This window comes from Drosophila virilis, chromosome 5, assembly GCF_030788295.1.
Source record: "Drosophila virilis strain 15010-1051.87 chromosome 5, Dvir_AGI_RSII-ME, whole genome shotgun sequence".
Lineage (NCBI taxonomy): Eukaryota > Metazoa > Arthropoda > Insecta > Diptera > Drosophilidae > Drosophila > Drosophila virilis.
In genome coordinates, this window is record NC_091547.1 from 24,520,392 (window position 1) to 24,536,541 (window position 16,150).

General features: G+C 45.4%; 3 protein-coding genes across 3 annotated transcripts; 2 read left to right on the plus strand and 1 right to left on the minus strand.

Annotated features, from left to right (window-relative positions):
* Positions 1-228: 228 nt before the first annotated feature.
* stum (mechanosensory transduction mediator stumble) lies at positions 229-12,918 on the plus strand. The gene is made up of 12 exons (XM_070209586.1): positions 229-308; positions 2,838-2,926; positions 3,398-4,247; positions 4,306-4,818; positions 4,881-7,423; positions 7,526-8,105; positions 9,733-9,840; positions 10,760-11,413; positions 11,474-11,579; positions 12,049-12,175; positions 12,235-12,429; positions 12,490-12,918. Exons 3-12 carry the CDS (start codon positions 3,556-3,558, stop codon positions 12,609-12,611), a joined length of 5,640 nt encoding a protein of 1,879 aa, XP_070065687.1. The 5' UTR covers positions 229-308; positions 2,838-2,926; positions 3,398-3,555; the 3' UTR covers positions 12,612-12,918.
* Positions 12,919-13,395: 477 nt separating this feature from the next.
* Positions 13,396-14,331, plus strand: eIF3k (eukaryotic translation initiation factor 3 subunit k). The gene is made up of 2 exons (XM_002048899.4): positions 13,396-13,581; positions 13,654-14,331. The coding sequence occupies exons 1-2, from the start codon at positions 13,511-13,513 to the stop codon at positions 14,249-14,251; spliced, it is 669 nt and encodes a 222-aa protein (XP_002048935.1). The 5' UTR covers positions 13,396-13,510; the 3' UTR covers positions 14,252-14,331.
* On the minus strand, positions 14,084-15,744 carry Tbp (TATA binding protein). The gene is made up of 2 exons (XM_002048898.4): positions 14,832-15,744; positions 14,084-14,745 (listed from the first exon to the last, which is right to left on the minus strand). The coding sequence occupies exons 1-2, from the start codon at positions 15,606-15,608 to the stop codon at positions 14,467-14,469; spliced, it is 1,056 nt and encodes a 351-aa protein (XP_002048934.1). The 5' UTR covers positions 15,609-15,744; the 3' UTR covers positions 14,084-14,466.
* Between the last annotated feature and the right edge of the window lie 406 nt (positions 15,745-16,150).

Genomic DNA, 16,150 nt, shown 5'->3' on the forward strand with positions numbered 1-16,150 from the left:
GCGTATTTATGTCAACCGGAAGTAGGTTTACTGACCCACGTATACGTTTCAGCGACGGGCTGCCGACCGACTCCGGTGGCCACTTCGGCTGCCTAATAACATTCAGAGGCACAGCAACTGGACACATCAAAGAAACGCTGCCTTAGCTTGGCTGGCCAGGAGGACGACGACGACGTCGACGACGACGACAACACGTAGTATAAGAAGGCATTTTCTTTCAGCGGTTTAGTTTTCCAACGAACGGCAAGTGCATCGGATCGATGCGAAAAGCGCGTTGTGCTCTGCCTCTTAATACGATTTAAATAATTGTATGTACACACACACCTGCCACACTTTAAATAAGCATTGCTCCACATTTAAGTGTAGCCTAAGGTGTAAAATTTAACAAAGGAAACCCAACTGAAATTCAAATGCGTCAATTGAAAAGTCCTGAATTAAAGTCTGCATAAATTAAATGCTCAATAAGTCGGAAGGAAATTTAAAAAAAATAAACAACTTATGTTGCAATTCGCAATTGAATATAACAAAACTTTAATCCCAATACTACAGTATTTAAATCTTAAAGAACGTGAACTTTTAAGTTGAGTGAAAACTTGTAATCGAAATTCGAATCGAAATAAAGAAGCAAACCTTATATAAAACTGTTGAATTCCGTTTAAAGAAATCTTCAATTCTTCTGCCAATTTATTTTTATGATTTCTCAACAAAAGGCAACATAAATAAAAATTGCTTGAGGAGAAAAACTTAAACTTGAAATAACGATTTCCTAAAGCGAAAACAAAAAAAAAAAGAATGTAAATTCGGGAATAAAGTTATATATAAAATATAATGCCCTCTTTACCCATTTTCAATGGGTTCAGTGTATAAAATAACAATTTCAATTTCTCAAGTTTAAAGCTTGAAATAAGCTAAAAATCGAATATTCCGAATTTAATTGAAAGTAACGAAATTTTTCAATTCTTAAAGCAAAAGAAAATTGCCAAGTCTTAAGCTGAATGGAAATTTGCCATCACGACACTAACCAAGGATTTTCTTTTAGCCAAAACGCCTAACGGAAAACTCCTCTATGACTGTGTGTGTGGCACATTAATAGATGTTGTTGTTGTTGTTGTGGTTGTTGGCACTGTGTGTGCTGCTTTCATGTTGCAACAGTGCGGCGCCAGGAGCGTGGCAAGTCGTTGGTCATTCAAGTGCTGCCTGGTTGTTGACTTGTCGGCGCAGGGCACAAGGCAAATGTGTGTAAAATTGTTGCTATTTTGACCCCCTGAGCCAAAGCCAAGGAGAAGGCAACCGAAGGTGTACCCACTCGTGTGCGCGCGACTGTAAAGTCCCATGCCTCAGCACACACACACACACACACACAAGTGCAAACACGTGTGTATGTGTGTGTGTGTGCTTGTATTGAAAATAGATTTCACGTCATTTTTAAGCCAAAAGTTTAGTTCGCCTGTGCGTAAAGCCTTTTAATATAGGTTAATCAAATTGTTTTCTGGCTTATAACGCATGCAAAAATTGTAACTGTAACAGTGCTCCACATATACAGACACACACGCATACATGTGCATATGCACACACACATCGAATGCATATCGCGTGTCATACCAACAGGTGCCCACGCGGCAAGTGAACAAACAAACACACACACACACACATATACATACATACACGAAACTAGCATGCGACGGCAGCGATTCTTTGCGGCGAAATTCGACGGCGAATTCGCGCTTGCTACTTGACGTAGCCAATTTGCCAACTCGAGTGTCTTTCAAAGCAATTACAAATTTCGCTTTGATTTCGCCTTGGCGAGCGGTTGACACTTTAGTCGATTCTAATTGGATTTAACCTAAAAACGAAATAACTTATTTTTAAGTGATTTTCTTTTTGTTTATGGCAAATGTTTGCTGCGTTCTCATGTAATTGACTTCACAAGTTAAAAACATTTTATTATATGCAATGATATATTTATTCTTACAATGCTTATTGTGGGGTTTTAGTCGAAACAAATGGGAAATATCCTTTTGTCTTATAATGACACTTTAAGCCGCAGTCAGTGATATTTAAGCTGAAAATATATTTATCTCCAGCTTTAAGAGAGTTCCACCCACAAGCAGACCTTTTGACTTTTAAAAAGCAACTGCCTGAAAACTTTAATGATTTCCATAAATATTACTGTTTAGTTTCGGGCAAAACACTTTCACTAATTAATTTAAGACAGGTACGAAAGATAAGAGAGGAGATTGCTTAACTACAGTTAAAGTCATTGCAAAGTTTTGCTGGGAATTCGGTGGCATTCGGTGCAGCTTTAAAGTGCAACATTATTCAGCAATTTGCAACATGCAACGCGGGGCACAGCCATAATCTAGACACGCACAAGTTATGCTCTCGTTAGCGAACATCATTTGAAGGCAAATAAATAATAAGTGAAAAGTAGCATATGGCACGACATTGAAATACCCTGTAAACATGCAACTGTTTAGATGTATTCAAGAAGTTTCAACATTCACTAAATATTAAGAGTCTTTGTACTTGAGCTGAGTGTGAAATTGAAGACATTTGAACGTACCATCTATACCCAACACAGCCCTAGTACAGGGTATAAGCACTCGCTGGACTGTTAACTGCAACCTGAGGGTACATTGAGCTGTCTGTTGCTTTATCAGCTCAAGCAGCGCTCAATGGCAATGGCAGTGAAATACTAGATATTAGAAAACCCAGTAGATATAATATATTGTTGTAAATAATAATTACTATTTTTCGCAACTATTTTTTTATTTTTTTTATGCTCCGCATATCGGCTTTTCCGTTGCACATTTGCCCGGGCTGGGGCCCGTCTTCAGTCGGCCTGCGGAGCTTCGCGTGTTTGGTGCACTGACATTGCATTGGCCAGAAGGTCTTACTGACAGTCTATGGCTGTAAAATTGGATACGTAAGTGCGCCGATTTAGTTTTAGTTGCCTCGCGTCACTTGCTTTACTTGTGCAGCCGAAGGACTTGAGTTTTTTATTAAGGCTCTCAAGCGTACATTTATAAATAAACAACAATTGTTTTCTGATGAGTTTGGTAAATCAAAGGAACAAGAAAAGTTGTGCTGAACAATAAGCTCAGGCGAAAAATTGAGGGTTCGAACCGGCAATTTCTCATTTAACAGAAGAACGCCTACTGGCAGCACGCACTCGCAGGAAATTAGAGAGGAAGGGAGCGAGAGAGAGACAGAGTATTCAAATTAAGATTTCTTATGCTTTGAAATTGTGTGAAACCAATTTAGATCGAAATTTGGCCTTCATTTAGGAAAAAAATTGAAATTAATGCCTTAAATTGAACTGAATTGAATTGAATAACCCAAGGCACATATGTATGTTGACCCTTCATACTAAACGCATTCTTCATTCTTGTTACAGAGTTAAGAACAATGGCACTTCTTCCAGGCAACAACAATTGCAGCTCACGTTGAAAGAACGGCGTGCTCCCACTGTAGACCTCTGCATTTGCCCTCAAGGAGTTTTTCGCTTAGCATCAGTGTAGCATCGGGTGGAGAGAGCAGCACAAATGAAAAATCATGCAGCAAACATTGTCCTATTCATCATCGCCATCACCAACACTCATCTCGACAATAGCCCAGCCAATAAGAACGCCCACGGACGCAGACACAGACACAGCCGCAGCTACGCCAGCCATAATATCCGTCGACTTTAGCTACGATCCCGGTCGTCTAATGTCCCCATCTGCACAGAGCAATGGCAGCTATAAGCGCAGCTCAGAGATCGTCTCAGAGACGCTCTACATGGAGAAGACGTCCGCGAGCAATCAGCCGTACAGCAGCCTATTTGGTGATCCAGTGCCCCCACCGCAGCCCGAGGATTATTTCGGCACGGCCGCCTTTGAGACGATACGTGCCGGATCTATGGACATGCCCAGTTCCGAGGAGGATACACTTGTGGCTGCCGTTGCCCTCAACACCCTCATGGGCCACCGCGAGAGTGGACGCCGGCTCTTCTCCAATGTGCCCTACAGCAGAGCTCAGACTCAATCCATACCGCGCCTGCAACCGCCCGACATTCAGATACTGCCCAATTCGAGTGGTGGCTCCAGCTCCGAGCAGCTTGACTCGCCGAATTTTATGCTGCTCGCACCGCAGGACATTGTCAATAAGCCGGATGTTTATGAATGTGAATATGAGCAAGCAGCCCAGGCAGCCCAGGCAGCTCCGGAAAATACATTCGACGAGCTGGAATCACAGACCGAGCATAGGTAAGTGGAGCAAGACCAAGAGCAAAGAGTATAAACTAATAAATTTCCAAATTTCTAGGCCCATATCAGGCTCCTATGCGAGCAGTGGCTTGGATTGGTATCGTCCAACAGCTCAGCACTTCGCAGAGTTCAGTCGCATACCAAAGCTGCGGCCAAGCTCCAAAATGGTGATGTCCATGAAGCACGAGGAGATGCCGTTGTCGCCCCTGGCCACAATGCTGCAGGACTCGAACGGTTCGAGCAGCGGCGGCGAGGACCAATTGCTAAACAATCAAGGGCAGCAAATGCGCGAATCTTCACAAGCGATGACAAGCACAACACCCACCATGGACAGGAATCTCATATTATCGCCAAAGCAATATCTGCAGCAACAGCAACAGGAGCTGCTGCTCCATGAACGACAGCTGCTGGAGACCATGCGTGCATACGGCCTGGACACGCCACGAACACCCAGTCAGCCGCCTCCAGCTGAATCCAGCCTTGATATCACGCCTACGCAGGAGCAGCCGCCATCGCAGACCATGTCTCCAGTGGTTATCAAGGACTCGGTCTCAACGGGCGGTGAATATCGGTAAGGTTGGCGGTGAATAGCCTTAGCTCTCATTTCTCATTCCTGCTTTTCTTTCTTCAAAGCGTGGGAGATACTCGCCTGCACAAGAAGTCCGCCTTCACCATACTCTCGTTGCGCTCACCCAAAACCTCGCTTGGCCACAGTCCCAGCGCCACGCCTGTGTCGCCGCGTCGTACACGAGTGCCCGCAGCTCGACATCCCTCCCTACAGTCAACCACTACCTCTTCCAATACAGCCCAGCCGCAGGTGAGGCCGCGGCGCAAGTCGCTGACTGCATCTCGTTTGCCGCAACTGCCGACAAGCGCTCACGCGCCCGGCAGCCAGCTGGCCAATGATGACTCGCCACGCCCCTCTGTGCAATTTAACATGAGCGGGCGCTATAGTCCAAGCAAATTGGCCATGCCCACCAAGGGCATACTGCAGCAAAGAGATTCGCTAACCTCATCGGTGGACACGTATACGCCACGTGTGCAGCGTCGTGGTTCCATGAATATGGGCTACTCTCCGTTTGGCCAGCGAATCAAGAGTCTGGAGGCGTTGCCCTTGATAACGGATCCATATCGCAGCGCTATACCCCGACTACATAGATCTTCCATGGAACTGGACAAAGAACCTTCGATTATACCACCGGGTACACTGCCGCGTCCTTTGAAGCCAAACCCGAATCCAACACGCAAGCAGCGTGGACTGCTTGGAGTCATAAACAGGGCAGACGACTTCCCTCGCAACCCACCCAGCTCGAACTGGTTAAGTTTGGATGACCTGACGATTGGTACGCATCTTGCGAAGTCTGCGTTTGATCCAATGCGCATCCAGGCGAGACGACGTTCGAGTTCCACATCGCCCGAGCGGCGCAGCTCCACGCAAACCGCTTCCGATCGTCGCAGCTCCAATCTGAGCAGTATTACCACCTCCGACTTCAGTTTTCGTCGACCATCGGCGCTATCCACACTGCCAACCACTACACAACGTCGCAGTTCCGTTTATCAACCGCCGCGCAAGGAGCGGAGCCCAAGGCGTCCGCCCTTTGCCAGCAAGGATACAAAGCGTGCCAAGATTGCCAAGCCAAGCACTCTATCGCCCATTATAGGTACGCCAAACAAGGATAGCGGCAAGGATAGTCCACTGCATGGGGATGCCTATGAGGCTGCTCACCGCGATACACCTTCTGAGTTGTCGATGCGTCGCGATTCCATATCACGCATACCAGTGCGCAGTCGCCAGGATTCCTATCCAAACAGTCGCTCCAATTCACCACTTAAGGACTTTGCCAATTTGTCCAGCTTGTCCGGCCGTAACTCCCAGGCGAGCAACAGTCGTTCACCCTCACAGGCCACGATCCGCAGTAGCATTGACAACCAGGGTGCGCTGCTTGCCGACAGCAGATTGACGCCCACTCGCTTCAATGTCAGTCGTCCAGTTTCCCGAGGACCACCTTCCAGGCCCTCCTCACGCATAGCCCAAGCTAAGGATACATCTCAGGCTAACTCTCGGGCCAACTCGCGGGCCAACTCTCGGGCTAACTCACGGGCAGATTCCCAGGCCAACTCTCGGGCTAACTCTCGCGCAGATTCTCAGGCTAACTCGCGGGCTAACTCTAGACTGAGCGTGCGTTCATCCCTACGTGCAACAAGCATTTCACCGGCGACTTCAGTCCGCAACGATCGTCAAGCGGATACTGCTCCTAATCGCAGAAAATCCATTTCCACGAGTCCTAAACGCCAAACAATAAAGAGTATGGCTGCGCGCCGCATGTCACTGAGTCCAGCGGCCAAGCAGGCAAAACCTTCGCCAAGACGTGATGGCAATAAGACGCCCTTGAGTAGTCAACGCAGAAGCTCACGCTCCCGCATACCAACCAGCACGAGCATTAGTCGGAATGCGTCCAAGTCCAGTTCGCCATCCAAGAAACAGGCAGACAAACCCTCTGATAAATCAGGAACGTCAAAGGGCAAAAAGCCAGTACAAGTACTGTCCAAAAGCAGCCCCAAGGCAAAGACAAACAAAGCTGAAAGTGCCAAAAAGAAGACCTCGTCAATAAGTAAGCCGGAGCTGAGTGTCAAGCGCAGCGGCGGTAAAGTCCTGGCGAAAGCCACACCCAAAAACCAAGCAACCAAGCCAAAAACTCCAACTGCAAGGCCGCAGAAACAGGAACCAGGACAAAATGGCGGTAAGGCAGAGAAACTTGCGACCAAAACTAATGGAGCTAGCGGCTTACCCAAGCCCCTAGCCCGCACTGGATCCCAGCAGAACAATAAGAAACCTAACGAAAGTCCACCCACGAAATCGAAGCAAAAAGAGTCACCGGAAAAGGTGGAGGCTGCTGCTGCTGCTGCTGCTAAGGATGTCCCGGGGGACAGCATGAAGCCGCTAGCAATGCATGTGGGCAACGCAGTAAATGCGGCGGCAGACGCACTGCCCGCTGTCCGCAGCGAGGTGAATGCGACTCCAGCCAAAAGCGGCGCCGTCAAGCGACAAGGCTCAAACATGTCCACGCTGATCCGCATGAGCTCGCGACTCAGCATGATAAGCAACAAGAAGCGAGTCGATTCTGCGCAGAATCGCAAAGTGGCAACGGTGCCGGAGCAGACTCCGGAAGTCGAGGGTATGTCCATTTTACTAAGCCCTAAGAGCAGATGCCTTGGCTGTCTGTTGTTTCCTCTTGTAACAGTTCAACTCTCTCTCTCTCTCTGCATTTTATACACAGGATCTAACAGCCAGGCGGATCCACTGGCCGGCAGTGATAGCTTGGGTCCGACTGCAACAAGTTCGGAGGCTTTGGAGGCCACACAGAAGTCCAACGCAGCGGCCACCACCGAGGCACACAAAACAGTTAATGAACATTTAATTGACCATAAAACGCACGAAAACGAATCAGGACTTGCCCCAGTTACTGGTGCCTCGCCCACCCCAAGTGGAGTCACAATGCTGGCCAAGCCCCACGACGCCGCCCCGCGCCTGGACACGGCCGATGGCAGCAATGCCCAGCGCAGCTCCCCCGCCGAGACACAAAAGTCCCCCCTGCCACCGACGCAGCCCATTGAAGCGTCTATATCCGTGCTGAATCCAGTCGATGCGGACGCGGCCAGCGCTCAGATCAGTGCACATGGCGTATCGGCCAAGCCAGAGGCCGACTGTGATATAGCCAACATGCAGGAGGAACGCGCTGTCAACCTTGAACACGCAACATCTGCGCCCGGTCTCGGCGACGATTTCCCAGTGGATGACAAAAGACTTTCGCCCGACGGACAGGGTGGCTCGACGGCAGGCAGCGGGGGAATTGCCAAGTAAGTAGACTGACCCATTACCGATTAACCCAAAGCGTTACACAGCAATTTGTCAATGTATGTAGAGCTGATTGAAGGACTGATCTCCTAAACTACTTCTCGACAGACTAACTGCTAGTTGGACTGATTTACTAATCATTAGCTCGCAAAGCTTTAGAGGAAGATAGCTAAATTTGTATATCAATTGTTTAAGTAAAGGGTTAAGGTTTCATTTGATTCGCTTCAAAATAATCACTGGATAAATGTTTTACATGTTTAGGAAAATAAATGCCTCCAAGCTAGAAGGTTTTGTTTGTAAAAGTTGTATCATGATCCAATGGAAGTCAAATTATTTTACCCGAGGTCCAATAAAAAACAATTTGATGGCAACTGCTTAGTATAATATCTTAACCGATTACGAAAAATCTACTTGTCTACGATTAAAATTTAATTTTCCCACGGTCGGGAAATGTGAATAAAAACGCTTGGCCCTGCTAGTTGGACGCGTCCTCTAGGGTGCAACAATTTGTATACCCTGAGCCCATTTAAAATGGGTATATTGTATTCGTGCAAAATCCAAATGTATATAACAGGCAGAAGGAAGCATCTCCGACCCCATAAAGTATATATATATTCTTGATCAGCACCAATAGCCGAGTCGATCTAGTCATGTCCGTCCGTCCGTCTGTCCGTATGTATGAACGGAAGGATCTCAGAACCTATAAGAGCTAGAGACTTAGATGTAGGTGCTCCCAGTGCCTGCGCAGATCGAGTTTGTTTCCGATAATCGATAACTTACTCCGTTTCCAAGCAATCGATAAAAATATCGATATCGATATCTTGTTTTTTGGGCAATTTTGGTAAATAATAAAAGCTAGAGTCACCAAACTTGACATATAGCTTCTAAAATAGAATATATATATGCATATGAAGGAAGAAGAGGGTTTAGAGTATTCCCTAGTCGGGAGCTTCCGACTGGAACCTCTTACTTGTTACTATATAGTAAATAGAAAAACGAGCCGCAATTTGCCATAGTTTTTTCTTTATTTGTGAAGTCTACTAACTTTTTGCCACGTCCTTAAAGTCTCCAAGTAAAAACAATTGCCAGCCATACACCCCCTGGCCAGGAAATTTACATAGCCGGAAACTCGCCGAACAAGAACCGTGCGGGCAAAACTTTAGACCACCAAACCACGTAGCTCCACACACAACATTTATATGTATATAGGAGTATGAGTATATTTATATACATATATATATATAAAGGGGCTAGGGGCCGCCAAGCCACTCATAAATGCGTCAATAAATTTACGAGCTAGTTGAGGGTTTGGGGCCCGGGCGACCATACGAAACGCCTTTAAGGATATCCGTTCGCTGGCTTGTCGTCCCCAACGTTGGTCGTGAGCGGCGGCGTCCTTCAATGCATATACATACAGGCCTACATACGTGCGGGTATATGGTATTGCAGGTCCACCTGGCGAAAGGTGTGCACACACTAGCTACATAACAATCCGCCAGCTTAGTTAGTTTTCGTGGCATGTCCAAAGTTTCATGCCGCAATAACAAATCAGTTACAGCCGGACAATCGCACCAAGCGCAGCACAAAACTTACGCCCAAAAATATTCAAACGCAAACGAGTGATTCGTAACGTTTAAGTATATTCAAAATGTTGACTAAGAAGAAAAAGAACTCGGTCATCTTTCACATAGATCTACCGCAGAATTCGTTGATTGATGCGGATAAATATCTATTTAGGTAAACCACAAAAAAAAAAAAAAACCAAACAAAATATCATGTTAGTTATTTGGGTGTAAACCAAAAACGTGCTAAATCAAACTGTGTTTTATATATATCTATATAACTGATTGATCCGTTTGGATGAAAAGGGCTCCTCTAGCAAAGTTTGTTTATTTCCCTTATATACTACATTTACGCCAGATTAATTAAGTAGTTAATGCGTCAAAAGTTGGGGGAAAGTACAAAACTTGTGATTTCTTTCACTGGCGTCAAGTTCTCGACCTCCAAAATAAGTTTGGTCGTTGGCTCGTGCGGTCGTTGGAATCTTATTTATTGGCGTGTAGGTTTTCTCTCTGTGGCACGTGGTCGACTGCAAAATTGTGTAAGTTTGGACTAATTTATGTTAAATTAAACTGGCCGAGTTGGCCTTGAACTTAAAGTGGGTTTAATAACCCAGGCAATGCGTGTGTGCGTAACAGTATAACAATCGGTTCCATGAATGAAGTATTTATTATATGTATATGCTCTAGGGCCAACTTTTGACCTATTAGCTGAAATATGTGCATACATATGCTAATCCAAGTGCTCTCGTGCAGTTCATCTTTATCGTATTGAATGCAAAAGTCATTAAATATGCTAAAATGCAAATGATGGGCGAATGCATCGCAGCCGCAGGGCACGAAATCGATTTGCATAATAAATGTGGCCCATGCAAATTGTGTGCAAATTATTTCCATGATATTACAAAAAGGACAAGGTCTACGGTTATGACCCACAATGATTATACTCCGGCAATTTCCGATAGACAGCGAATATCTATTATAGATCAAGGTTCGGTTCAAATTCCCTTTCGCAGTTGCCCATTTTGTTCTTAAGCCTTGCCAAGCAGCTGTCTAAGATGGCTTTTCTAAGCCGTCTTCTTTTGATTATCTTGTAGAACCAGCAGTCAGGAGTTCCTCAAGGACGATGTGGGCAAAGGTGGCTGCTGCCGCTGCTGCACCACGCTCTGCATGCGATTCCGTCGCTCCCGCTGCATGCGCTGCTGCGGTGTGCGAAAGGAGCGTCTGCATGACGCCACTGAAGAGCAGCAGCCTGTACTCTCGAGTGCCCGGAGCAGCGCCTCGACCACAACCACACAGCTGGAGATAATTGATGAGTCCAAAAACGCTAAGAAGTCGCGCTGTTGGCCAACATCCAATTGCTGCAAGAGCTGCCGCAAAAAGCCAAAACCAACTGCGAGTCCTGAACACAAAGCGACCAAAATGAGCGTGGAGCCAATGCATCAATCCACTTCCATGCGACCAAAGCAGCAGCAGCAGCAGCAGCAGAGCAAGTGCGGCCTGTGCCTGAGAAAGATTTTCTGCTGTCGCTCCGTTAACAAAGTCGATCCCGTAACGGGCGACGAGACGGAGCTAAGGAAATGCTGCTTTTGCATACCCTGCCGGCGGCAAAGAGCGGCCGCCACAGAGCCCAAAGTGGCCTGGCGCGATCAGGATCCGGAGCTGGGCATAGCTGCCACAGATGCGGCTGTACTGGAGGGCACATCAGTGGCGCCATCGACAGCGACTGTGGCCGAGGACGTGACCAAGATGTAAGTCGAAGCGAGTATATGCGTAGCATATATTTAGATATATCATTTGTGCGATTTCAGGAGCTGCTGCAGGCGTTTTTGGCTGATGCTGCTCTGCTGCCGCAAGAAACCGCGACGCGGCTCCGATGCACGCCGACAGAGTATTAAAGCGCCACCAGCCAGTGAAGTAAGTCCTGATTGATTGACTGACTGACTGATGATCGGCGCGCAGCCTAAACCGTAAGAGCTTCAAAGCTTTACTTATTACAGTAGCCTTTTATGACTTAAGACTAAGACAGCGTTTCTGGAAATTTCACTTAAAAGGGTGGAATACCTATGAAAAACAGTTGCATGAAGTTTTTCGTGTTTCCCCCGCCCCAATTCGATTCAAAGTTATTTTTATTAGAAACGAGTTTTCAAATCGTTTTCAAATCCAGTCCAAATAGTCGGGAAATGGAAGAGAAACTTTTGTATAACAATTTTTTGAATTTCATCCAATTGATTTTACCTAGAGATCTTTTTAAATCGATCAACCAATCGACTCACCTAGGTGAAAAGCTAGCTAGCTTCTGCGCCAGGAACTAATCCTAATACTACTAAGTATATATATATATGTATCTGACTGTTTTCCATATTTGTTTGCTTTCAAACTTTAGGAAACGCGTCGCAAGCTGCATAATGATCTGGTGGAGTATACTTCCAAAATGAAGGGTGCCATACCCGTGCTGCCGCTTTACCTCGCCTGGTTTTGCGCCTTTTGCAATGTCATCTTTCCGGGCTTAGGTTAGTTTTTTTCCTATATCAAATCCTTATACCCATTTGAAAGCGGACAATTTCTGTAGGCACCCTGCTCTCTGGACTATTCTGCTTGTGTGTGGGAATTCCCCGTTTCTCGCAGTTCGACAGCGCGCGCGCCCGCATTGGATCCTTTATCATAAATATTATTGTCGCAGTCTCACAATTCTTCTGTGTGCTCTTCTGCTTTGTCGGTTGGGGCTGGTCGATCTGGTGGGGCACCATTATGCTCAAGTGTGCAAGTGAGTTCAGCTAATAGGGTTATTTGCATGTGTGGATCGCATTGACCCTGGTATTTTCAGGAAAACTGAGCAAAATCAAAAAGGTGGAGCGTCTCGAACTGGAGGAGGAACAGCGCCAGGCTGAACTGGCGGCCGCTGCGACCGTTGCGGTACGTGGCGAGACGGAGCCGGCAAAGACTTAAAGGCCTTGAAATACCAAAACCCAAATGCTGCCATTTGGGTATAAATAAAAAGTAGCTTCCACATACTACGTACACACACTTCCAATTAAACTTCCTAGACAAAGTGAGATGGATGTGGATAATCCTTTTGGGAATTAACAAAAATCGTCAAACTTCCAGTGAAAAGTGGCGTACGGTACAGGGGAGATAAACAAAATTCACTTCCATATGTACATATATACATATATGTATAAATAAGTATTTATATAAACTTTTCCAAATAAGTGACCTTAAACATAGTCATTTAAAAAACTTGAGCCCAACAACAAATCGGGATTAATAAGAAATATAAAAAAAAAAATAAAACATTTTATTTACTAATATAAAAATTGCATTTTTACTGGATATTAAAAGGCTTTACTTAAATACCTTTCAACTGGAAGCCTGCTGGATCGCCATGTTTACAGTTAGTTGTGACCTGCTTGCCGCGCAAAAAGTACCGTTTCTACTCAATGTGGTTTCATTTGCTATTACTATTATTTTTTCATGCAGTCTTATCTCCATTGTATGCTTTAACATATGCGCAACTAACTTTCAACTACTTATTACTGCATACACACAATTCCGCAGCGTATTTCATTCATTATTTTCAATACAAACAAATTGAATTTTTCACTACACCAAAATAGAAGTAACGGCAGCTTTCTCTAACTGAACACTGCTTGCTGTAAACAACAGTGCCAGGGCAGCAGTAAAGTTTGCTGGCTAATGTGAGTCAGTCGTTCGATTGAACGTGTTCCGAACAATTCAATACAGCTCTGTGTGGAAAATAACTTTAGCATCGCCACGCGAATATTGTTTCGTTTATTTTTTTGCATATAAATTATACATCTACTACTCAAAATCGCACATAAACCAATATGGCACACTTGGTGAAAATGGAAAACGGCCAAAGCCAGACCATACAAGAAATGTTGGGCTGCATTGAGCGGTAAATTGTTCACCATTAATCACCGCAGTCAAAAAATACACACAAACATAACCTATATTTTTATGTGTCCAGCTACAATCCGGATCATTTAAAAATACTGGAATCTTACGTCCAGGACCAGGCCAAGAACAATACCTACGATCTGGAAGCAAATCTCGCTGTACTCAAGCTATATCAGTTCAATCCGCACATGCTCAACTTTGACATCACCTACACGATTCTGCTGAAGTGCCTGACGAACTTGCCCCACACTGATTTCGTTATGGCCAAGTGCCTGTTGCTGCCGCAGCAGATGAAGGATGAGAATGTCCAGACCATTATCGATTTGGCAGACATACTGGAGCGCGCTGACTTCACTTTGTTCTGGCAACGCGCCGAAGTCAATCGTACCATGTTCCGCCATATAACCGGCTTCCATGATTCCATACGCAAATTTGTCTCGCATGTGGTGGGAACCACGTTCCAGACGATCAAGAAGGATTTGCTGAAGGAGCTGTTGGGCGGCATCGAGGACTCGACACTGGAGAACTGGATTAAACGCAATGGTTGGAAGCATCAGGGACACGATCTCGTCGTCGTCGCAACGCAGGACGATAAAATCAAGACCAAGAACATTACGGAGAAGATCGAGTTCGAGAATGTGGGTGCACTGATGGCACAATGTATCTAAGCTTAAATAAGGTTTAAATTTTATACGGTTAAGTGACGCTCTATATATGCCAATAAAATCCAGGCACACCTTACAACATATATATATACAAACTAAATACAGTTTTATTTGGCGCTCACACAGAGACATCTTAACTTAATACAAATTACAATTAGTCAACTTTAAGAGTTAATACCCTAGAAAACTACATGTGCTTAGCGATGATGAAGTAGGCCTTATGATTGCTTCTTGAACTTTTTCAAAATTGGAAATATCTTGTCGAAGGCATCGTATATCTCCTGTCGCACTTTGGCGCCCGTCAGCACTACCTTACCTGAGACGAAGATGAGAAGCACAATGCGTGGTCGCACCATGCGATAGATAAGACCCGGAAATAGTTCCGGCTCATAGCTGCTGAAGTTGCAATGCGTCAGGACTAGACCCTCGAGGCGTATGGGGAATTTGACATCGCATGAGCCGACCATATTTTGTATCTTAAAGTCAAGGAATTTGGCCTGAAAGCGAAACAATTCAATATCAAAAGTCCTCTAAGATACCCTCTACTCAGCTACGAGCTGCCGCCTACAGGGTATACACTTACCGGAAAGCCCAACTTCTGTATGATGCGCGCATACTTTCGAGCTGCCAGCCTAGAGTCATCTTCACTCTTGGCCCCGGTGCAGACCATTTTTCCAGAACTGAAGATCAATGCGGTGGTACGTGGCTCACGAATACGCATAATTACGGCCGCGAAACGCTTGGGATTATATTCAGCGTTGCGCGCATGTAGAGCAATTTTCTTTAAATCCAATTTACAGCACAAGTTGACGGTGGACACAATATTTTGCAGTTGTGGCACAATGCCCGGATCCGCCGAGCCGGGCGTGGCAGGCGTCATCGGTGTAGATGGACCCATGGTCTGATGTATGTTGCTGAGGGATGCATCCCCGATGGAGCTGCGCTCCGTCATTGGCATCATGTGCGACATCATGCTCTGCGGCGTCTGTGGCTGCATCAGAGATTGGGGAGTGGTGCCGCCCGTGTTGCTGCTCTGGTTCTGCTGCTGCTGCTGCTGCTGGTACGAGGCAGACGGCTGATAGCTTTGCATTTGTTTGTGGGCCAAGGGTATTGACGGCTCATGGCCAAACAAGCCGCTGCCACCGCTTCCATCGGCAGCACTTACTCCATTGTTGCCGTCGGGCTGCTGTTGCTGCTGCACTGTTGTGGCAGCTGTTGGCGTTGGATCCAGTGCGGCTGGGTGATAGACCTGATGTGGTAATGCTTCAATTTGTTGATCGGCGTCGAGGCTGTGGTGTATCGGCGTTGGTGCATGCCCAATGCTGGGTATGGAAAAGTTCGGGCTCATAATGTCATCCATTGTGACGTTGTTTTATTTAATTCTTGGAGCCGCAAATTCGTATTAATGCAAAGCTGGGTGAAAATTCAACAAAAATATGTGAGCGTAAATGGAAAGCCGCGTCGCTCCTCAGGGTTGCATTCACACTAAATGAATTTCATGTGTGTGTGTAGTACCAAATAACACTGAATTAGTTCCGTTGTTCCCATATGTTCGTTCATTTGATTATTAGTTCGTTTAGGTATTTTTATCGATATACACAAATATCATTAGTTTCGATAGTTCTATTTTCAAAATTTATCAAGAAATCGAAAAAACTTCGACGCATAACGGTCAACACCTTTGAAAAGTAAGGCAATAAACACAGTTGATTTAGATATGTACAAAGAATGAAATGCTTCTAACGGCTTTATTTAAGTGTTTCTGACTTAATAAATAATTAACAGTTAGGATACACATACACATTTAAGTTATCATATGCAGCATATATAAAAAAATAGTAATGTAAGACACATGTAGAATATATATATTGATGCAATAATACCAGAAAAAGAGTGTGTGGT